At 49.6% G+C, this 24267-nt stretch overlaps 1 protein-coding gene across 1 annotated transcript in view; it reads left to right on the top strand.

Moving 5' to 3' along the window:
- LOC137353144 (tyrosine-protein kinase receptor UFO) overlaps positions 1 to 24267 on the top strand; it is a 268260-nt gene that overhangs the window by 58922 nt on the left and 185071 nt on the right. The window contains exons 5-6 of the mRNA XM_068019190.1: positions 8124 to 8204; positions 18005 to 18120. Of these exons, the coding sequence (XP_067875291.1) occupies positions 8124 to 8204; positions 18005 to 18120 (197 nt within the window). The remainder of the gene's footprint in view (positions 1 to 8123; positions 8205 to 18004; positions 18121 to 24267) is intronic.

The following is a 24267-nucleotide window of genomic DNA, read 5'->3' on the forward strand; positions in this document are numbered from 1 at the left end:
GTGAAATGCTCCTGGCAGCACGCTTGAGGTGAAATGGCCCTGAGACCCGCACAGTACCTTCACCAATTTGAATTCAACAAGGTGAAGAATCAAACCATGCCAACTCTCTCTTGGCGTTGTTTTGGCTTCGCTGGGTGGCACAATGTCATGGAGATTTTCTTATCGCCTCCTTGTCTGAACCCACTGAAATGTAAGTTTTTATCTAATGTGTCATCACATTTTGTCCGTGTAGCTGAGCTTTTGCAGCTGCACTAACATCTGCTGGAGGCAGTTGCAGTCCTCATTGAGAGTGCATTCAAATCAACATGTAATGGGTCGGGCCAGGTGGTGGAATGAGCTCAATCTGTTTGTTCGCCTCTGAGACCTCACATCAAATCTATTCTGAAAACATCACAAGATAACAGAAGTTATTCCACCCAATTTAGCTCATTTCTTTAGAAGAGCCTACAGGCCCCTAACCAACCCATCAGAACACCTGACTGTCTCATATATGAATCTAAGCCTTCCCCTCCACTACACTATCCCAGAATCCATTCCAGGTGCATAGGAACATAGGAAGATAGGAACAGGAGTAGGCCATTCAGCCCCTCGAGCCTGTGCCGCCATTCAATGAGATCAGGGCTGATCCGCGGCCTAACTCCATATACCTGCCTTTGGCCCAAATCCCTTAATATCTTTGCTGAACAAAAATCTATCTCAGATTTAAAATTAACAACTGTTCTAGCTTCAACTGCTGTTTGTGGGAGAGAGTTCCAAACCTCTACCACCCTTTGTGTGAAGAAGTGCTTCCTAATACCTCTCCTGAACGGTCTGGTCCTAATTTTTAGATTATACTTCCTAGTTTTAGAATCTCCAACCAGTGGAAATAGCTTATCGTTATCTAGCCTGTCTTTTCCTGTTAATATCTTGAAGACTTCGATCAGATCACCCCTTAACCTTCTAAATTCTAGCAAAAACAGGCCTAATTTGTGTAATCCCTCCTCGTAACTTAACCCCTGTAGTCCAGGTATCGTTCTTGTAAATCTACGTTGCACTCCCTCCAAGGCCAATATATTCTTCCTAAGGTGTGGTGCCCAGAGCTGCTCACAGTACTGCGAGTGGCGTCTAACCAGGGTTTTGTACAGCTGCAGCATAACCTCTGTGTCTTTATACTCCGATCCTCTAGATATAAAGGCTAGCATTCCATTAGCCTTTTGGCATTTTAAAGATCTATGCACCTGAACCCCCAAGTCTCTTTGGACATCCACTATACTTAACCTCTCCCCATTTAGAAAGTACCCTGCTCTATCCTTTTTTGGTCCACATTGAAATCCCACACTTGCCCACATTGAAATCCATCTGCCACAGTTTTGCCCACTCACCTAGTCTGTCAATATCTCTTTGCAATTTTATGCTATCATCTAGACTGTCTACAATGCTGCCTAACTTTGTATCATCAGCAAATTTGGATATATGACTTACTATGCCATCATCCAAGTCGTTAATGAATATGTGAATAATTGAGGCCCCAACACAGATCCCTGTGGGACACCACTAGTCACATCCTGCCAATCAGAGTACTTACCCATTATCCCCACTCTGTCGCCTACCACTCAACCAACTTCCTAACCATGTCAATAATTTGCCCTCAACTCCATGGGCTTCTACCTTAGTTAACAATCTTTTATGTGGGACTTTATCAAATTCTTTCTGGAAGTCCATATAAATAACATCCATGGACATTCTCCTGTCCACTACCTTCGCCACCTCTTCAAAAAATTCAATAAGATTTGTCAGGCATGACCTTCCCATCATGAATCCATGTTGGCTGTCCCTGATTGACTGAAATTTTTCTTGGTGTTCAGTCACCCTATACTTGATTATAGACTCCAGCAACTTGCCCACCGCAGATGTCAGGCTAACTGGTCTGTAATTTCCTTGGTTCCCCCTTTCACCCTTCTTAAAAAGTGGAGTGACATGTGCAACTTTCCAATCCAGAGGGACCACTCCTGAATCTAGGGAACTCTGAAAGACGATAGTTAGGGCATCTACAGTGTGCTCCCCTACTTCCTTTAACACCCTCGGATGGAAACTGTCAGGTCCTGGGGATTTCTCACTCTTTAGTTCCATTAATTTCCTTGTTACTGATGTTTTACTTACGTTAATTGTATTAAGTCCCTGTCCCCTATCGGCTATTAATTTTTTCGGGACTTCCAGCAAGTTATCCTCCTTTTCAACTGTAAATACTGAGGCAATGTAATTGTTCAACATGTCTGCCATTTCCCCATTATCAATGACAATATCTACGGTTTCAGCTTTTAGTGGGACTACATTGCTCTTGACCACCTGCTTTCCCTTTATGTAACTATAACATTTCTTCTTATTGATTTTGATGTCACTTGGGTGGCACTCAGTCTTTGTGCATGCTGATCTACATTGGCTCCCAGTCTGGCAATATCTCAATTTTAAAATGCTTATTTTTGTGTTCATATCCCTCTATGGCTCCCCCCACCCCCCCCACCTCCGCTTCCTCCACTTCACTATCTCTGTAACCTCCTCCAGCTCTACGACCCTCCAAGACTCTTCCAATTCTAGCCTCTTATGCAGCCCTGTTTTCCTTTGCTTCACCAGTGGTGACCTTGTCTTCATCTATGCAAGCCCTCAGCTCTGAAATTCCCTCCTGAAACCTTTATGCCTCTCTACCTCTCTTCCCTCCTTTAAGAGGCTCCTTAAAACTGACCTTTCGACCAAGCTTTTGTACACCTGTCCTAATAACCTGTTGTTAGGTAGCTGTCAGATTTTGTTTGACAGCAATATTCAAGCACATTGTGACGTTTTAGTATATTAAATGTTGTAAGAGGGTGAAATTCAGTATGTATTGGCAGTCTCAAGTTTGGCCTCAAATTTGACAAAATTGGAGATAGTTTGGTGACTGTGGTTTGATCCATTGGGGCTGTATCGTGGTGCTTTTCAGTAAGTAGGACTAGATAAAGAGAATGCTCCACCTAAAGGAATGCTGCACCTTACCTGCTGAACTTGGTAAGTTCAATGAGCAGTGTGGGACCGAGCTGAAAGGTCCATGGTTTGATCTTTGATCTATAATGAGTCTCTGCCATGGTGGTGATAAGGGTGGTATGATTGGACTCAGCATCCCCAAGCCCTGGAAGGAAAAAGACAACCAACCAAGACTAGCACTTCCATGGCCTTCCATTGGAAGTCAGTTGCATTGTTTGGACAATGAAAACTAGAGCAAAGTCAACTGTGGTGTCCTCCATCGTTGATCAGCTTACTGATGGTTTCTACCTGGAAAGAAAGAAAGAGTTTGCATTTATATAGCGCCTCTCTGGATGTCCCGGTGCTTTACAGCCATTGGAGTACTTTTGAATTGTAGTTACTGTTGTGATGTAGGAAACTCAGCAATTTGTGCACAGCAAGCTCCCACAAACAGCAATATGATAATGACCAGCTAATCTGTTTTAGTGATGTTGATTGAGGGATAAATGTTGGCCCTGACACTGTGGAGAACTCTCCTGTTCTTCTTTGAAATAATGCTATCGGATCATGTATGTCCACCTGAGAGAGTAGGTGAGGCCTCAGTTCAACATCACTTTTGAAAGACAGCACTTCCAACAGTGCAGCACTCCCTCAGTACTGCACTGGAGTGTCAGCCTGGATTTTGTGCTTAGGCCTGTGGAGTGGGACTTGAACGCACAACCTTCTGACGCAGAGGCAAGAGTTTAGGGTCATGTTATAGATGTACTCTCTGGGCTTGTGATGCTCGTACCTCTCATAAGTGATCTGGGGGAGTTCTGTTTAAGGGTATGCCCATACTGTTCAATATTTAGACAATAGTGTACCCCAGGGGAACAACAGTAGGACCTGCTTGTGATCAAAACCGATGTGTTTCTCACACATGTTCCCAGATGAACCTCTCCACACTTTGCAAGGGTGGACCGAGAAAATATTTGGCAGAAAGAGGGCAAATTTGAATTGCTAAGCGTAACCTCATAGCTGTGAACCGACTGAGCAACAGTTATGGTTGAACTCATCTAATGCACCTTATCATAGATGCATTTAAGGAGAAGCTGGGCAAGTAGCTGAGGGAGCAAGGAAGGGAAGGATATGCTGGTAGTGTGAGATAAAGGAGGGTGGGGGAAGGCACCTTTAGAGGGTACACAGTGGCATAGACCAGTTGGACTGAAATGCCTGTTACTGTGCTGCCAATTCCATAGCTTCACATGACAATATAAAATAGTGAATATGCTGTGTTTCTGCACATTAGTGGGTTGTCTTACTGCACTTGAACAAAGTAATGCCTAAATACTCTCCTAAACACTAAACATCTGGTTTTCCTAAACCTGATTTTCTGCGTATGACTTTGTCCCTATCTTTACCTCTCTGTGTTCAGAAACAGAGGGGAGCCTGTGCCAAGCTCCCTTGGCAAGCTCCTCGGATCCCCCTGCCCCCACCCCCATGTTGAGGGTGCAAGTTATTTATTAATTATTAAATACAACAAACAAATTTCTTCCTGCTTACATTCATTGTGAAAATTAAGATAGTCCCCATGTTTCACCTTGGTGTAAAACATTCTTGTACGAATATACTTTGCTTTAAAATACGATCCTCTAATATGTCTGTGTTTTCTCTTGATGGGAAAATGGCCAAATATCCTGAAACATAGGAGCCTGTAGGAGCGGAGGAGAAAACTGGAAGGCCATAATAGGCTCTGAGTGTAGAGGAACAGAGAGGCACCCACTGTGGTTTACCCTGTCTTGACCTCAGTAGTGGAATCCTGAGCAACCTCTGTTAATATTTTCAGATTAAAAATGCCCTAGGTTTGGCATTGCAACTGTTAAATGTTCAAACAGATCAGGAAAAACATAAAAATTGCAGATGTATCTATTGAAAGGACACAGAAGAGATGGAGGGACCAGATTATGAGGGACAATTATTGAGCACATTCTCACTGGAAACGAGAAGGTTAAGAGGTGAGGGTTAAGGGTTATGGAGCCAAGGTGGGTAGGTGCAGTTAACAGACAGATCACCTTTGATCTATTACACAAACTCGTGATGATATTGCACAAACTAGGGTGGTATTCCCTGGGATTTCAAAGGTTAAGGGGTGATTTCATCAAAGTTTTGAAGATATTAAGGGAATGGGTAGGGTAGTTGGAGGGAAACTATTTCTGCTGGTTGGGGGCTCCAGGAACTAGGAGGTATAGTGTAAAAATTCGAACCAGACCGTTCAGGAGTGAAGTTAGGAAACACCTCTAAATGCAAATTGTGATCGTAGTTTGGAACTGTCTTCTACAAATGGCAACTGATGCCACGTCAATTGTTCATTTTAAATCTGAGATTGATAGATTTTTGTTAATGGGTAAAGGCGGGTAGATGGAAGTAGGTCACAGATTGGCCATTTTTCATTGAATGGCGGAACAGGCTTGAGAGGCCGAATGTTCCTATGCTCCTTTGACATTGCTGTGTTTCAGATTCTAAAGGGACTGGATCATGTCAACCATGAGTGTTTCACCTTGTCCAGAACAGGTGAACCAGAAGATACAACCTGTGCTTAAAGGGGGGTAAATTCTAAAGTCAACTGGGGAAACAGTATTTCAGTGAGCGAGTGCTTATTCTATGGGGAAAAAAAGCTGTAGGGAGATGGTGCAAGCAGTTAGTGGATTCATTCAAATGGAAATTAGATTTCTTCTGGAAAATAACATTTCTGGGATGGAGTGCGTGAGTAATTTTTGACCTGATCTGTGGTGGGTGTAGTGGGCTTGAGTGGAAAGTGGTGCCTCTGGCCTAGTGTTCCCAAAGCTCTCCATCACTGGGGTTTCCCTTACTTCATATCTGGGTGTCTTGGAGCCTAATTGATAGAGATTGTTTGCAGTGATTAGTCCACAACTCCATAATCATCGTATCATGTGACTCCCAGGATGGTCGAAGGCGAACCAGATAGGAACATTGGAGTAGGAGTAGGCCATTCAGCCAATCGAGCCTGCCCCACCATTCAATATGATCATGGCTGATCATCCATTTCAATGCCTTTTGCCCACACTATCCTCATATACCCTTATGTCATTTGTACTTAGAAATCTGTCAATCTCTGCTTTAAACATACTCAATGACTGAGCTTCCACAGCCCTCTGGGGTAGAGAATTACAAAGATTCACAACTCTCTGAGTAAGGAAATTTCTCCTCATCTCTGTCCTACAGTGGCTTCCCCCTTATTCTGAAATTGTGTCCCCTGGTTCTCGACTCCCCAACCAGGGGAAACATCTTACCTGCATCTACCCTGTCTATCCCTTTAAGTATTTTGTAAGTTTCATGAGATCTCTTATTCTTCGAAACTCTAGAGAATACAGGCCCAGTTTCCCCAATCTCTCTTCATAGGACAGTCCCGCCATCCGGGGAACAAGTCTGGTGAACCTTCGTCGCACTCCCTCTATGGCAATAATATCCTTCCTACGGTAAGGGGACCAAAACTGCACACAGTACTCCAGGTGCGGTTTAACCAAGGTTCTATACAATTGAAGCAAGACTTCACTACTCCTGTACTCAAATCCTCTTGCGATAAAGGCTAACATACCATTAGCCTTCCTAATTGCTTGGTGCACCTGCATGTTAGTTTTCTGTGACGTATTGACGAGGACACCCAGGTCCCTTTGTACATCTACACTTTCTACCATTTAAGAAATACTCTGCACATCTATTCCTCCTACCAAAGTGGATAACCTCACATTTTTCCACATGATATTCCATCTGCCACATTCTTGCCCACTCACTAAGTCTTTCCAAATCCCTTTGACGCCGCTTTGCATCTTCCTCACAACGCACATTCCCACCTAGTTTTGTGTCATCCGCGAACTTGGAAATATTACATTTGGTCCTCACATCCAAATCATTGATATATATTGTGAACAGCTGGGGCCCAAGCACTGGTCCCTGTGGTACCGCACTAGTCACAGCCTGCCAACGCGAGAATGACCCATTTATTCCTACTCTTTTTTTCTGCACATTAACCAGTCCTTAATCCATGCCACTATATTACCTTGGTCTTTATTCATCTCATAATTCCCTTGTTCCTATGAAAGCAACTCCACTCTCCCGGATCACGATGCTTTTTATATTCCATGGGTTAAGAATAAGAATTTTTGCACAGTTTGCACATCGTCCTGGCCTTTCAGTCCAGCAACTCTTTTGTAAACAACATGATCTTGACCTTGGGGTTCCTGGTTTATCCTGTCGTGAATTTTGTGGCTATGTGGGTTTGTAAAGAGCTGTTCAGAGTGTTGTTGCCTCAATAGTGGGAATGCTGAATGAGAACACCAAGGTCTGCTCGGTTACAGGAACCTGGTGGTTATGGTACTGGACTAACCCAGAGGCCACGAGTTCAAATCCCAGCACGTCATGTGATGAAAGCAAATTCCTGTAACTTGTGGACTATCACTGGAACATGATCGTGAAACCCATCGAATTGTCGGAAAAAAACAACTGGTTTAGCGGTGCCTTTCAGGTCTGGTCTGGTCTACACGTGACTCCGGTCCCACACTATATTGTTGGCTCAATGCTCGGATGGTAATTCGAGGTGTGCAATTAAAACCACCCACATCAATGTCACACATGTCCCAAGAGCAAATCAAAAGAAAAGTTTCTGCCCCTTGAAATATGCAAATTAACCAGAATAAGGATTTAAACTTCAGAGAGGTGATTTTCTAAGTATGTGCTGATGGGGAACTTGCCAATTCAAACCCCTCTATGGTCCCTGAGGCTCACAGGAGCGACGGAACAACAAGTGGAGTCACCCGCAGGATTGTTTCAGAGTCTCCAGAATTAAACATGAATCTTCTGGACACTTCTATGAGAAAAATCATATTAGTGTCCACAAAAAAACAATATAACTTCATTTTCTCTGAACATTTTTGCTTATTAGTTATAAAAACAGGATAAGTAAGGCTGCTGGGTGGGGCAGGGCAGTTGGAAATGGGGAATCATGTGATGAAACCTCCAGAAATGTGCCCAGTCAGAGTTGGCGACCATAGCCATGAGGCTTGAGGGGTTTGTTTCCATCTCGCTTTGTCCCTGTGCAGGACCCTGAGCTTGTTTCCTGTCAGCCAGACTAACTCCTCTTTCTTCCCTCTCAGGATTAGAGAAGCCGACAACTTTCCGGTGTGAAGCACACAATGCCAAGGGAGTGGCCACATCACGGACAGCTACCATAAGACGTAGGTGGACCTCTCCTCTGCTGTAGTTTTAAACAGGGTTTATCTATATTCATTCTCAAGCTGTCAGCATTTATTGCCCAACCTGGGTTACCCCGAGCCCACGTGCCTTCCCCTCGAACTGCTGTCACCTGTGTGGTGAAGATGCTCTCATGGTGCCGTACGGCAGGGAGATTCCAGGATTCTGACTCAGTGACAGAGAAGGAACAATGATATATTTCTGAGTCAGATAGGTGAGTGACTTGGAGGGGAAACTACAGATGATAGCGTTTCCATCATTGATTTACACGTTTGGTCAGATGCCATTTTATTCATTTCTATGAGTTTGAAAGGGGATCAAACACCTTAGGCCTGAGGGAGACTGTTAGAGGCAGTGAGGAGAAGGCGGGAGGGTGTGCCCTAAAGAAAGTGAGGCTGAAGAGCCAAGTGTCACGCAAGGAATTTAACACAATCTCCAGGATCTCAGCTTAGATCCTGGATCTGCTGTGTGATGCACACCTCAGAGATCTGAGCCTTTGAGCAAAGCAAAATCAGAAGGGTTTCGGCAGGTGGCATCAGGAAGAGGACGTTTTGCAGGAGAGGACGGGCTCCGTAAACCTGAGGTGTTGGGGCAGAGTGAGTTAATGTGGGAGACGTGAGGGTCTTCATTTCGGTAAAGTGGGAACTTGTTCCGACAGTGGAGTTAACGGAGGAGGAGGTAGGGGAAGGTGGAGGGAGGGCACAGAGCGAACTCCATGGCCAGTCTGCTGACATGTATCAACTAACCAGCTGCTGACCGCATGAGAGCGATCAACAGCCTGTGAGTTTAAAGATGCACTCTCATCATCTGAATTTATTTCATTAAGTAGCTGTAACAAATCTCTGTCTACTATTTGCAGTTTTTCCTCCTGAGTTGAAGCGCCTGTCACTGGAAACAGCTTCTCCCGATCTAATCACAGGGCAGTCAAATAGATGCTTATATTTGTTGAAATGTAATGTGTTTTGGGAAAGGGGTTGATGAGGGCTGTTTCGAATGTTCAGCAATAGATTTTCTGTTGATGGGCTATCGTGACGGGGTGTGGTGCTGGACAAGGACTCCTTTCTCCACAGTGCGTGAATCAGTCCCACAGCCCCCTCAGATCACAGAATTGTTACAGTGCAGAAGGGGGCCATTCGGCCCATCGTGTCTGTACCGGCTCTCCGAATGAGCAATTCACCTTCATGCCATTCCGCCGCCTTCTCCCTGTAACCCTGCACATTGCTGGAAAATGGGATTAGAAGAGTTAGGTGCTTGATGGCCAGCACAGACGCGATGGGCCGAAGGGCCCGTTTCTGTGCTGTATAAATCTATGACTCGATGACATTCTTCCTCTTCAATTAACAGTTTAATTTCCCTTTGAAAGCCTCTATTGAACCTGCCTGCACCACACTCTCAGGCAGTGCATTCCAAATCCTAACCACTTGCTGCTTTCAAAGGTTTTTCCCCTACGTTGCTTTTGCTTTTTTTGCCAATCACTTTAAATCATTCTCGATCCTTTCACGAGTGAGAACAGATTTTCCCTGTCTACTCTGTCCAGACCCCTCATGCTCACTGTAATACTGCTAAAGGCATGGCATCTCTCTCACTTTTATCTACATCCTTTGAGCCTCTGTCTGTGTGTTACTGTCTTCCATTTGCATTCGATCCCCCCTCCCTGTGCCTCGAACATTCTCATTCTCTTTGTGAATCTGTATCTGTAACGTGCACTTTCTATTCATCGACATTTTTAATCCCAAATGTAACAAGTACATTAAGATAATGACTGTTTGGATTGTGCCTATTGCACTCTTAATGGCTGTAACTCTGTGTTCAACTCACTCTGTCGCTGCTACTTCTCTCCCCTCACTCCTGGCCCCTCTGTTTCTTTCTCCCCTCAATCCCAGCCCCTCTGTCTCTTTCTCTCCCCTCACTCCCGACCCCTCTGTCTCTCTCTCTCTCGCTCTCTCCCTTCAATCCCTGCACTTCTGCCTCTCTCTCTCTCCCCTCAGTCCTGGCCGCATTCTCTCTGTCTCTCTCTCTCTCTTTTCCCTTAACCCTGGCCCCTCTGTGTCTCTCTCTCCCTCTCTCTCTCCTCTCTCACTCCTCTCTCACTTCTCGCCCCTTTGTCTTTCCGCACCCTCACTGCTGGTCCCTCTGTCGACCTCACTGCGGACCCCTCTGTCTGCCACTCCCCCACTCACTGTCGCCCCCTCTGTCTCCATCTCCCCCTCACTGTCTGCCTCTCTCTCACTCTGTTTACACCCCCGCGCCCCCCCACCAATCATGACTATTTAATTGTGCATCAGGCAGCTAATTCGAATACTGCTCTTTTTGCGTCCTGTGCCCAACACCTGCCTGTCCACCAAGCCTGGGCAGGAATCACCCTCCTCGCGGGTTTTATTAGCAATTTGGTGGGACTAGAGAAGTGAGCTCAGACCCCTGCTGAAGTGGCACAGTACGATGTCAGTGCCCTGTACCAGCTCAGACCCCTTGCTGAAGTGGCACAGTATGCTGGCAGTGCCCTTCACCAGCTCAGACCCCTTGCTGAAGTGGCACAGTATGCTGGCAGTGCCCTTCACCAGCTCAGACCCCTTGCTGAGGTGGCACAGTATGCTGGCTGTGCCCTTCACCAGCTCAGACCCCTTGCTGAAGTGGCACAGTATGCTGGCTGTGCCCTTCACCAGCTCAGACCCCTTGCTGAAGTGGCACAGTATGCTGGCTGTGCCCTTCACCAGCTCAGACCCCTTGCTGAAGTGGCACAGTATGCTGGCTGTGCCCTGTACCAGCTGGGCACAGACAGTTCCTGTTACAGATGGTGTTCCCATTAATTCTCCGCCGCCCCCCTGTCATAGCTCATCAGCTGTCCCTGATGTTGTTCTGTGAACTGCCCTTGGCTTGTTTCTCCATTCTGGGAATCATCTGCTGTAACCTTCAGAGACTGCAGGCACAGGGCAGTACAGTCCGTTCTTTGTCTTACTCGGCTGTTTACAGCATTAGTTGGGAAGCTTCTGTTATTCTCCAGCACAAGGCTTGTTAGCAAAGCCTGTTTTTCTTTTACTCCCTGGCAGCTGCACTTATTCATTCCTTTGGCAGACTCCTCCATGACCAGATCTGTCCATCCAGGAAAATCTCTTCACCCTGCCTCCAACAAAAGTGACACTCAATGCTGCTGTTTCCACAAAGAAAACAGATTTCTTTCTTTTTTTGGCTGTGTTCAGTCTTTACTGGTACAGGCTGCAGTGAGGCCTACCTTTGGAACTCCCAATTTATCCACCTTCCTTTCTCTGTTCGTGCAACTTTGTTTTACTTTGGAACAAAATATTTTAACCATAACCTGCTTTCTCCTTTTTGGTAAAAGACTCCTTTCACTTTTTTCTAATTTCGTTTCTTAGCTCTCTTCTTCACCTCTCTACCAGCTCAAGCCTTTTCACCAAGCAAGTTCAGCACTGCTGCTCTCCCCACTGTGACAGTGCCCTTTTCACCCATCCCAGCTAGAGAACAGCAGCTAAAATCTATGTTGGAAGTGGTTTGGAAGCCTGCAAAATTCGACAGAGTGTTACGTTAGCAATATATCCACTGTGAGGTAAGGGTTCAAAGCAGTTTAACACACCGGTTACATAGAACTGTTGCTGTTGCTATGATGGATGGGAGGAGTAATTTAGAATCCTCACGGGCCTTTCTAAATGGAAGACAAGTTAAGCTGGAATACTGAATCTTTTTAAACGATAAAAATTTTAAACCCTGACTTATATTGTCATGACTTTTCGATCCCAAATACCAAAGTATTTTACTTCTGGTCTCAGTGGGATTTGTCAGTTGACATCTGAGTGTATAATGATTAATATGGAAGAGAGTTTACAACAAGGCTGTTATTTTTATTGTGAGGGAGCCAGTCTGTCCTCCAACCCTCCCATTGTCACACCCCACTTCCCCAGCTCAGTTACTGCTGACTCAAAATTCTCCATCTATTCTGCAGTATGTCAGTGGCTGAAAGGTGTGTGAGCCTATCCTGGAGTCACTTTCTTTTTCTCTCTCTTCTCTCGTTCTCTCTCTCCCGCTCATGTTTTCTCTCTCACATTCTTTCGCATTCGCTCTCTCTTGAATTCTCTCTCTCTGTGCCTTGCATTCTCTAAGTCTGTCTTTCTCATTAAATGAAGGGTTTTGTCCACGCTATTATTTGCCATGTCTCAGTGGTACCTCTCCCGCCGATCAGTTAGCAAGTTGTGGGTTCAAAACCTACTCTAGAGACTTGAGCAAAGAATCTGGCAGAGGGGCAGTCGCAGTGCTGCACCGTAGGAGGGGCAATCGCAGTGCTGCACTGTAGGAGGGGCAGTCGCAGTGCTGCACTGTTGGAGGGGAAGTCGCAGTGCTGCACTGTAGGAGGGGCAGTCGCAGTGCTGCACTGTAGGAGGGGCAATCGCAGTGCTGCACTGTTGGAGGGGAAGTCGCAGTACTGCACTGTAGGAGGGGCAGTGGCAGTGCTGCACTGTAGGAGGGGCAGTTGCAGTGCTGCACTGTTGGAGGGGCAGTCGCAGTGCTGCACTGTAGGAGGGGCAATCGCAGTGCTGCACTGTAGGAGGGGCAGTCGCAGTGCTGCACTGTAGGAGGGGCAGTCGCAGTGCTGCACTGTAGGAGGGGCAGTCGCAGTGCTGCACTGTTGGAGGGTCAATCGCAGTGCTGCACTGTAGGAGGGGCAATCGCAGTGCTGCACTGTTGGAGGGTCAATCGCAGTGCTGCACTGTAGGAGGGGCAGTCGCAGTGCTGCACTGTTGGAGGGTCAATCGCAGTGCTGCACTGTAGGTGGGGCAGTCGCAGTGCTGCACTGTTGGAGGGGCAGTCGCAGTGCTGCACTGTCGGAGGGCAGTCCCAGTGTTGGAGGGACAGTCGCAGTGCTGCACTGTCGGAGGGCAGACCCAGTGTTGAAGGGACAGTCGCAGTGCTACACTGTTGGAGAGCAGTCCCAGTGTTGGAGGGACAGTCGCAGTGCTGCACTGTTGGAGAGCAGTCCCAGTGTTGGAGGGACAGTCGCAGTGTTGCACTGTTGGAGGGCAGACCCAGTGTTGGAGGGACAGTCGCAGTGCTGCACTGTCAGAGGGCAGACCCAGTGTTGGAGGGACAGTCGCAGTGCTGCACTGTTGGAGGGCAGACCCAGTGTTGGAGGGACAGTCGCAGTGCTGCACTGTCAGAGGGCAGACCCAGTGTTGGAGGGACAGTCGCAGTGCTGCATTGTTGGAGGGCAGACCCAGTGTTGGAGGGACAGTCGCAGTGCTGCACTGTCAGAGGGCAGACCCAGTGTTGAAGGGACAGTCGCAGTGCTACACTGTTGGAGAGCAGTCCCAGTGTTGGAGGGACAGTCGCAGTGCTGCACTGTTGGAGAGCAGTCCCAGTGTTGGAGGGACAGTCGCAGTGTTGCACTGTTGGAGGGCAGACCCAGTGTTGGAGGGACAGTCGCAGTGCTGCACTGTCAGAGGGCAGACCCAGTGTTGGAGGGACAGTCGCAGTGCTGCACTGTTGGAGGGCAGACCCAGTGTTGGAGGGACAGTCGCAGTGCTGCACTGTCAGAGGGCAGACCCAGTGTTGGAGGAACAGTCGCAGTGTTGCACTGTTGGAGGGCAGACCCAGTGTTGGAGGGACAGTCGCAGTGCTGCACTGTCAGAGGGCAGACCCAGTGTTGGAGGGACAGTCGCAGTGTTGCACTGTTGGAGGGCAGACCCAGTGTTGGAGGGACAGTCGCAGTGCTGCACTGTTGGAGGGCAGACCCAGTGTTGGAGGGACAGTCGCAGTGCTGCACTGTCAGCGGGCAGACCCAGTGTTGGAGGGACAGTCGCAGTGCTGCACTGTCAGAGGGCAGACCCAGTGTTGGAGGGGCAGTCGCAGTGCTGCACTGTGAGAAGGGCAGTCGCAGTGTCGGAGGGGCAGTCGCAGTGCTGCACTGTTGGAGGGGCAGTCGCAGTGCTGCACTGTTGGAGGGCAGACCCAGTGTTGGAGGGGCAGTCGCAGTGCTGCACTGTGAGAGGGGCAGTCGCAGTGTCGGAGGGGCAGTCGCAGTGCTGCACTGTCGGAGGGGCAGTCGCAGTGCTGCACTGTTGGAGGGTCAATCGCAGTGCTGCACTGTAGGAGGGGCAATCGCAGTGCTGCACTGTTGGAGGGTCAATCGCAGTGCTGCACTGTAGGAGGGGCAGTCGCAGTGCTGCACTGTTGGAGGGTCAATCGCAGTGCTGCACTGTAGGTGGGGCAGTCGCAGTGCTGCACTGTTGGAGGGGCAGTCGCAGTGCTGCACTGTCGGAGGGCAGTCCCAGTGTTGGAGGGACAGTCGCAGTGCTGCACTGTCGGAGGGCAGACCCAGTGTTGAAGGGACAGTCGCAGTGCTACACTGTTGGAGAGCAGTCCCAGTGTTGGAGGGACAGTCGCAGTGCTGCACTGTTGGAGAGCAGTCCCAGTGTTGGAGGGACAGTCGCAGTGTTGCACTGTTGGAGGGCAGACCCAGTGTTGGAGGGACAGTCGCAGTGCTGCACTGTCAGAGGGCAGACCCAGTGTTGGAGGGACAGTCGCAGTGCTGCACTGTTGGAGGGCAGACCCAGTGTTGGAGGGACAGTCGCAGTGCTGCACTGTCAGAGGGCAGACCCAGTGTTGGAGGGACAGTCGCAGTGCTGCATTGTTGGAGGGCAGACCCAGTGTTGGAGGGACAGTCGCAGTGCTGCACTGTCAGAGGGCAGACCCAGTGTTGAAGGGACAGTCGCAGTGCTACACTGTTGGAGAGCAGTCCCAGTGTTGGAGGGACAGTCGCAGTGCTGCACTGTTGGAGAGCAGTCCCAGTGTTGGAGGGACAGTCGCAGTGTTGCACTGTTGGAGGGCAGACCCAGTGTTGGAGGGACAGTCGCAGTGCTGCACTGTCAGAGGGCAGACCCAGTGTTGGAGGGACAGTCGCAGTGCTGCACTGTTGGAGGGCAGACCCAGTGTTGGAGGGACAGTCGCAGTGCTGCACTGTCAGAGGGCAGACCCAGTGTTGGAGGAACAGTCGCAGTGTTGCACTGTTGGAGGGCAGACCCAGTGTTGGAGGGACAGTCGCAGTGCTGCACTGTCAGAGGGCAGACCCAGTGTTGGAGGGACAGTCGCAGTGTTGCACTGTTGGAGGGCAGACCCAGTGTTGGAGGGACAGTCGCAGTGCTGCACTGTTGGAGGGCAGACCCAGTGTTGGAGGGACAGTCGCAGTGCTGCACTGTCAGCGGGCAGACCCAGTGTTGGAGGGACAGTCGCAGTGCTGCACTGTCAGAGGGCAGACCCAGTGTTGGAGGGGCAGTCGCAGTGCTGCACTGTGAGAAGGGCAGTCGCAGTGTCGGAGGGGCAGTCGCAGTGCTGCACTGTTGGAGGGGCAGTCGCAGTGCTGCACTGTTGGAGGGGCAATCGCAGTGCTGCACTGTAGGAGGGGCAATCGCAGTGCTGCACTGTTGGAGGGTCAATCGCAGTGCTGCACTGTAGGAGGGGCAGTCGCAGTGCTGCACTGTTGGAGGGTCAATCGCAGTGCTGCACTGTAGGTGGGGCAGTCGCAGTGCTGCACTGTTGGAGGGGCAGTCGCAGTGCTGCACTGTCGGAGGGCAGTCCCAGTGTTGGAGGGACAGTCGCAGTGCTGCACTGTCGGAGGGCAGACCCAGTGTTGAAGGGACAGTCGCAGTGCTACACTGTTGGAGAGCAGTCCCAGTGTTGGAGGGACAGTCGCAGTGCTGCACTGTTGGAGAGCAGTCCCAGTGTTGGAGGGACAGTCGCAGTGTTGCACTGTTGGAGGGCAGACCCAGTGTTGGAGGGACAGTCGCAGTGCTGCACTGTCAGAGGGCAGACCCAGTGTTGGAGGGACAGTCGCAGTGCTGCACTGTTGGAGGGCAGACCCAGTGTTGGAGGGACAGTCGCAGTGCTGCACTGTCAGAGGGCAGACCCAGTGTTGGAGGGACAGTCGCAGTGCTGCATTGTTGGAGGGCAGACCCAGTGTTGGAGGGACAGTCGCAGTGCTGCACTGTCAGAGGGCAGACCCAGTGTTGAAGGGACAGTCGCAGTGCTACACTGTTGGAGAGCAGTCCCAGTGTTGGAGGGACAGTCGCAGTGCTGCACTGTTGGAGAGCAGTCCCAGTGTTGGAGGGACAGTCGCAGTGTTGCACTGTTGGAGGGCAGACCCAGTGTTGGAGGGACAGTCGCAGTGCTGCACTGTCAGAGGGCAGACCCAGTGTTGGAGGGACAGTCGCAGTGCTGCACTGTTGGAGGGCAGACCCAGTGTTGGAGGGACAGTCGCAGTGCTGCACTGTCAGAGGGCAGACCCAGTGTTGGAGGAACAGTCGCAGTGTTGCACTGTTGGAGGGCAGACCCAGTGTTGGAGGGACAGTCGCAGTGCTGCACTGTCAGAGGGCAGACCCAGTGTTGGAGGGACAGTCGCAGTGTTGCACTGTTGGAGGGCAGACCCAGTGTTGGAGGGACAGTCGCAGTGCTGCACTGTTGGAGGGCAGACCCAGTGTTGGAGGGACAGTCGCAGTGCTGCACTGTCAGCGGGCAGACCCAGTGTTGGAGGGACAGTCGCAGTGCTGCACTGTCAGAGGGCAGACCCAGTGTTGGAGGGGCAGTCGCAGTGCTGCACTGTGAGAAGGGCAGTCGCAGTGTCGGAGGGGCAGTCGCAGTGCTGCACTGTTGGAGGGGCAGTCGCAGTGCTGCACTGTTGGAGGGCAGACCCAGTGTTGGAGGGGCAGTCGCAGTGCTGCACTGTGAGAGGGGCAGTCGCAGTGTCGGAGGGGCAGTCGCAGTGCTGCACTGTCGGAGGGGCAGTCGCACTGCTGCACTGTTGGAGGGCAGACCCAGTGTTGGAGGGGCAGTCGCACTGTCGGAGGGGCAGTCGCAGTGCTGCACTGTCGGAGGGGCAGTCGCAGTGTCGGAGGGGCAGTTGCAGTGCTGCACTGTCGGAGGGGCAGTCGCAGTGCTGCACTGTCAGAGGGCAGACCCAGTGTTGGAGGGGCAGTCGCAGTGTCGGAGGGGCAGTCGCAGTGCTGCACTGTCGGAGGGGCAGTCGCAGTGCTGCACTGTCAGAGGGCAGACCCAGTGTTGGAGGGGCAGTCGCAGTGTCGGAGGGGCAGTCGCAGTGCTGCACTGTCGGAGGTGCTGTATTTTCACTCACCCCCTGTGGAACTGAGACACTCACTGGAGAAAGTTTGAAGTTTAATTCCTGATCTGTGCTTTGAACTGTTATCAGCCAGGGCAGCTGTAGCTTTCTGGGGAGAGTCTTGCAGATTTCCACTACCCTTTGTGTGAAGAAATGTTTCTGATGTCACTCTCTAATAGACTGGCTCTAATTTCAAGGTTCTGCCCCCTTGTTCTGAACTCTCCCCACCAGAGGAAGTAGTTTCTCGCTCTATCTACCCGATCAACTCCTTTAATCATCATAAAAGCAAGAGTTAGACCACCCTTTAATCTTCAGTACTCAAAAGAACACAAGCCTAGTCTGAGCACGCTGTCCTCATAAGTTAGGCAGCCTATCCCTCCCTTCCATTAATCACATTGTTGGCACTGAATGCTGAGGCTGGTGCAATGCTGAATGTACTGGGATCAACGAGTGGCTGTGGAACCCAAGAAGAGGACCACCTTCAGGAGAGGAAGGGGGAATTATTGAATTGAGGGAGGAGGGAAGAGCCCCTGAACCCTTAATAAACTGAAAGACATGGTCTCGATGGGCCGAATGGTCTCCTTCTGTGCCATAATGACACTGAGTTTGTGACATTGCAGTGGGGAATGGTTTTGAGGATGGTTGGGTAACTCATGCTTTCTCTTCCAGTTCTGCCAGACAAACCGGAGAATACGACAGTGACCTTCACAAGTTCCCGCGCTCTGGGAGTCTCTTGGAATGCTGGCTTCAGTGGCTTCGTTCCAATCACCTCCTGCACTGTCCAGGTAAGAATCACCAAACGGTGGCTCAGTGGATAACACTCTCAGCTCTGAGTCAAGACGGTTCCCTCCCGAGTTTTGAGCATATAATCCAGGCTGACACTCCCAGTGCAGTACTGAGGGAGTGCTGCACTGCCGCAGGTGCCATCTTTTGGATGAGACCTTAACCCAATGCCCCATCTGCCCTCTCTCAGGTGAATGTAAAAGATTCCATGGCAGTATTCGAAGAAGAGCAGGGGAGAATTTTTACCCCTCAACCAATGTCATTAAAATAGATTATCTGGTCATTATCACTGTTGCTGCTGTGGGATCTTGCTGTGTGCAAATTGGCCGCTACATTTGCTACTTTGCAACTGTGAGTACACTTCAGAAGTACTTCATTGGTGTAAAGCACTTTGGGATGTTGTGAAAGGCGTGATATAAATGCAAATCTTTCTTGCTTTCTAACCCTAACCTCCTGCAGTCACAAAGCATATCACCTCAAGGTACCCACCCTAGTATTAGACCGAAACAGTGAGTAAACATACTGCTGGCAGCAGGGGAGGGAGGGACAGTCTGACTATAGCTTGGTGGGGCCCACTTAGTATAAGGGAGTTTCTGGGAGAGTCTTGGAGACCAGGGCAGTTCCTGGGTATCCATCACACTTCCTCACTCACCTGTAGGACATGGCCCCCTTGACTTGCGCTGTGAGGGACAGTCCATGAGTTCTCGCTCTCTCTTTCTCTCTCTTCCTTCCACTCTCATTCTCTCTTTCTCTCTTTCTGTCTGTCTGTCTCTCTCTCTGCCTCTCTTTGAGCCTCTCTCTGCTTCCTTCTGTCTCTCTCTGTCTCTCACTCTGCTCCTCTCTCTCTCCATCTGCTTTGGTGTCTCTGCCTCTCTCCTTCTTTGCCCGTCTCTCTCTGAGTCTCTCTATGCCTCCTTCTGTCTCTCTCTCACTCTCTCTGCCTCTCTCTCTGTATCTCTCTCTCTCTCTGCCTCACTCTCTCTCACGTTCTGCCTCTCTCTCTGCCTCCTTCTGTCTCTCTGCTGTCTCTCACTTTGCCCTTTCTCTTTCTCTTTCACTCCTTCTGCCGCTCTCTCTCTTTGCCTCTCTCTCTGTATCTCTCTCTCTGTCTGCCTCCTTCTGTCTCTCTGTTGTCTCTCACTTTGCCCGCTCTCTTTCTCTCTCACTCCTTCTGCCGCTCTCTCTTTGCCTCTCTCTGCCTCTATTTCTCTCTCTTGCTTTCTCATTCTCGCTCTCTCTCATTTGCTGAAATCCAAGTCCCAGGTTTTTAGTAAGTGAGAAGTTAATGCGAGTGACTTCAAACCCTTAAACCTTGCCAAATGTTGAGTAATCTTTAAAAACATTTTTCCACTGGTCTAATCACAGCCCCTAAGTGACTGGAAGGTGTTGGGACTTTGCTTGAGGTCTGCTCCTCGAGCAGTGCTGCTGCAGGGCTGAGGTGCAGGGCTCCTGGTCTTTATACACTTGTGTGGTTCAGATCTTCAAGGTCAGAGGTCAGCCACTCTGTATCTTTGACTTTGGGTAAAACCAAACTGCCCCTTCGCTGGAGACTCCCCAGTAGTTTCACAGCTGAGAATGTTGCGTTTACTATCCAAACATTATGCCAGAAGATCCCATGCCCAGCCTGTCTGCCTGTTTTTAAAAGCTGTTTCTCTCCAGCTGCTTTCCTGTTCCATCTGTATCATAGAACCAGAGAAAAATTATGGCACAGAAAGAGGCCATTCAGCCCGTCGTGTCCATCTCTCATCTGCTCACAGTTCTTATAGGCCTTAGAGAACCAGCACCAAACAAGAGGAAAACCATCTCCCCCCATGGCTCAATGCATTGGCTGAATCTGGAACCCCAGCTGAGGATGGTTATGGGGAGGGGAGGAGGCCTGGGTGAACGAGATGGGCTAGGAGGGGGAGGGCATGGGGCTGGAGGGAGGGGGAGGAGAGGGCGTGGAGCTGGAGGGAGGGAACAGGAAGGTGTTGGGGGCAGAGAACAGGTCATTGTGGAGCTGGTGGTGATTCAGATGGATGGATGTGAAAATGAAGACGAGGAGCCAGTGAGGGGGAGGACGAGGGTGGATGCAGGGTCGTCACGGGCACTTCCTTCATGGGAGAGCTCAGGATTTGGTGCAGTTTGTGGGAGGCAGGGTCAGGAGTTGGGGTCAGGAGGCAGGATCAGAAGGGAGGGTCAGGAGGTGGGATCAGAGGTCAGGGTCAGGAGGTCAGGGTCAGGAGGTGGGGTCAGGAGGTGGAGTCAGGAGGGAGGGTCAGGAGGGAGGGTCAGGAGGTGGGGTCAGGGGCCAGGATCAGGAGGCGGGGTCAGGAGGGAGGGTCAGGAGGCGGGATCAGGAGGGAGGGTCAGGAGGTGGGATCAGAGGTCATGGTCTGGAGGCGGGGTCAGGAGGTGGAGTCAGGGGCCAGGGTCAGGAGGCAGGGCCAGGAGGTGGGGTCAGGAGACTCCTGCCCAACGACAGACAATCTACTGTCCCTTGGCTAGATGTGGGAGTAGAATCCAGTTGCTGTGGGCGATGGTGAGACACCTGGCAAGAAACAGCAAACTAATACAATGAAAACGCCTCTGGTTCAAGGAGAGTTCAGTCATTTTAAAACAAAAAAAAGAAACCGCCTTTCGCACCCTCAGGACCTCTCAAAACAGTTTACAGCCAAAGAAGTACTTATGTGGGAAAACATAGCTGCCAATTTACACACAGCAAGATCCCACAAACAGCAATGAGATAAATGACCATAAACTGTTCCTTGGTGGTTGTTCGAGGGATAAATATTGGCCAGGACACCGGGCAGAACTCCCCTGCCCTCTTCTTCGAAATATTACTGAAAGATCTGTTATATCCACCTGTGAGGGCAGACAGGGTCTCAGTTTAACACCTCATTTGAAAGGTGGCACCTTAGGACCTGCAATGACATGCTCACGCCCCCACTGTGCGGCCTGAATTCACGATCTTGGGTTAGGAAGAAGGCTTTGTGTTTTTGCAGTTAAAGGCAACAGCTGTTGAGTGCAGTTCACCTGATTGCTGTGCAGTGTCAACCAGAGCCAAAGGGCAAATATAGTAGATGTATTGAGCAAATATTTAGTAATGTTGACCATTAACATCTTAAATGCAGTCTCTCAGAGAGGTTGAAGGACGGAAATAATCAGGCTCTTGGCCAAACCCAATTGGCATTCCCAGCTCTGTAAACAGTCCCAGTCAGTCTGACAGGAAAGCTGCACTCTCACTGGGTGGAGATGGGGAGAAAGGAGCTTTTGTCACAACTAACTCATAAACCGTTCATCTGAAGGCTGGAGTATGATCCAAGCTGTTCGACCGTGGTGGGCTGGGCTAGTGTTGGACTTCCTATTCCCAAAGTAAGCTCATGCTCCTTGGAGGCTTTTTTTCTTGTTAGGCCGCTGTACTCCCACATGTGGTGCTGTTGTGGGCAAGCCTTTGGTCTGCTTCTCAGCCTCAACTGACCTTCAACCTCAGCAGCCCTGGTGTCAGCTGTGGCCCAGTCGTAGCACTTTCGACTCGTAGTCAGGAGGCTGTGGATTCAAGTTCCTCTTAAAGACTCGAGCACAAAACCCAGGCTGGTACTCCCAGTGTGGTACTGAGAGGGTGCTGAACTGTTGGAGGCCCTGTTTTCCCGAGGCGACATTAAACTGAGCTCCGACCGTACTATTTCAAGGAAGTTCTCCATAGGTCAATGTTTATGCTTCAATCAACATCCAGAAAACAGATGAACTGGTCATTACCACATTGTTGTTTGTGGGAGCTTACTGTGCACAAATTGGCTCCTCTGTTTCTGACATCGTAACATTACTTTGCAAAATTACTTCATTGGCTGTAAAAATCTTTGGGCTATCATGAAAGGTGCTATATAAATGCGGGAGTTTCTTTCCCCGCCTTGTGGAGATGGTGTTTCCCGGGGTGGGTTGGGAAGAGGCCTGTCTGCCTGCACCATGTGGGTGGGCAGCCAATTAAGGTGCTATTGGGGTGATTTTGCAGCCTCCCTTACATTTTACTGGTGGCAGAGGCAGCCCTCACCCTGCCACATGTGGAGGCACCCTCCCTGTGGCAGTTTGTCGGGGGCGGGGGGGAATGGCCATTGGAGAGATAGACTTCATGCCCCATTGACAGGGCCTCCAGCAAAAAGGCTACGATCACAGCCAAGCCTCATCCAGCAGACGGGTTTTCCCTTCACCCCAATGGACCAGTTGACCTGAATCTTGTTCATTTCTGCACTGCTGTGCAGGCCAGTGAGGACACCTCCATTTGCCCTCCTGACCCCTGACCTACCTCAGCAACGCCCACCTCTCCCACTGGAGCTGCCGAGGCTCCAGAGCTTCAGGCCCTCTGATTGGGCCTGCCACATTGAGAGTCCGCCCGCCGTCCTTAATTGGAGTCAGAGGTGGCCAATCAGGCGGCTGCCTCCTCACTGCTGGCAAGTGAGGACTCGGGGCCCCAATTTGGTCCCAGTGCCAGGGTCCTAAAGCCTGCCAGAAAATCCAGCCCTTGCTTCAAATCTTGAATGTTTGGAAGGCTTGAATGGTGAGGTGTGAAGAAGAATGGATGGTGATATTTCTAGGGTAAAGAAGCTTAGAGTCAGGAACCTTCAGGAGGAAGCAACTTAATAATGTCTTCGAATATGAATGCATGATTATAAATGGGTGACAAAAATGTTCAAAGGAGATGATTGACTCCCGAGGCTTTGGGAACTTAGAAAAGCCTAGATATTACGTGCAAGTCTCTGCAGTGGGACCTAAATCCACAGCCTCTAGACACGGAGTGGAGAGTGTTAACCACTGAACTACAGCTAACTCTAACAAGCAGACTTTTCCCCCTGGTCCCACATGAGGAACGTTTGAGAATAAAAATGGAAAACCTACCAGCATCTTCTGAGGAATGGGCAGTAAATGTATTTTCCACAACACCCACATCCTGTGAACAAACTTTAACAAAACATGGAGCTGGAAAATACTCTCAGGCTTTAGAACACTGAACACACGTGGAGCAAGTTCCTTTCTCTTTTGATAGGAAAGGTGTTAACCTAACATTTATACACTGCCATCACCCACAGCCATTCTTGCCCTGCGACCTTGTGATTCCAGGGATGAGGGGTTTGTCTTATGAAGCGAGATTGGGCAGTTTAGGCCTTTACTCTAGAGTTTAGAAGAATGAGAGGAGATCTAATTGAGGTATATAAGATGATTAAGGGCATTGACAAAGTAGACATACAGAGGATGTTTCCTCTTGTGGGGCAATCTAGAATAAGAGGTCATAGTTTTAGGATAAGGGGTAGCAGATTTAAAACAGAGATGAGGAGAAATTACTTCTCTCAAAGGGTCGTGAGTCTGTGGAATTCACTACCCCAGAGTGCGGTGGATGCCGGGACATTGAGTAAATTTAAGGAGGAGGTAGTCAGATTTTTAATTAGTAATGGGTTGAAGGGTCATGGAGAACGGGCAGGGAAGTGGAGTTGAGGCCGAGATGAGATCAGCCATGATCGTATTGAGTGGTGGAGCAGGCTCGAGGGGCTGAATTGCCTGCTCCTAGTTCTTATGTTCTTATGACTTGGGGGAGGGCAAAGATCTTAAAGACTTTGTGAGCAAACTACAAGAGAATATTCTAGTAAAATATTGCTAGTAGCTCTCAGCACTCTCTGATTCACGGGATATTCATGTTAAAGGAATCAGTGATGTGAGTTATTTATTTATCATGTTTGTTTAATAAGTCAGATTCCAGCTATCAAACCTTCAGCCATTGGAAACAGTTTCTTTTTATTTACTCTAGCTAGACCCGTCATCATTTGAAACATCTCTATCAAATCTCCTTTTAGCCTTGTCTGCTCTCAAGAGAACAACCCCAAGTCTTTCCATAAACAGAACTATGTGTTCAGCACAGAGTTTGTTGGCTCTGCTCCTCCCTCCTCCTTAACCTTTGCGTTAAGTTCACAGCAGAGAGTGAATTCTCCATCCAGTGTGATACTGAGCTACACAGACCCGAACCATTCCACAGTCTGGTCCTGGCCTGTTTGGCTCAGTTAATCCCAGGTAGAGTATTGTAAAGAAGAAGGGACTTGCATTTTTCTAGCGGCTTTCATGACTGCAGCGCGTCTCAAAGGATTTCACAGCCAATAAAGTACTTTTTGAACGGCAGCCACTGT

Source organism: Heterodontus francisci, chromosome 40 (genome assembly GCF_036365525.1).
Source record: "Heterodontus francisci isolate sHetFra1 chromosome 40, sHetFra1.hap1, whole genome shotgun sequence".
NCBI classification, from domain to species: domain Eukaryota; kingdom Metazoa; phylum Chordata; class Chondrichthyes; order Heterodontiformes; family Heterodontidae; genus Heterodontus; species Heterodontus francisci.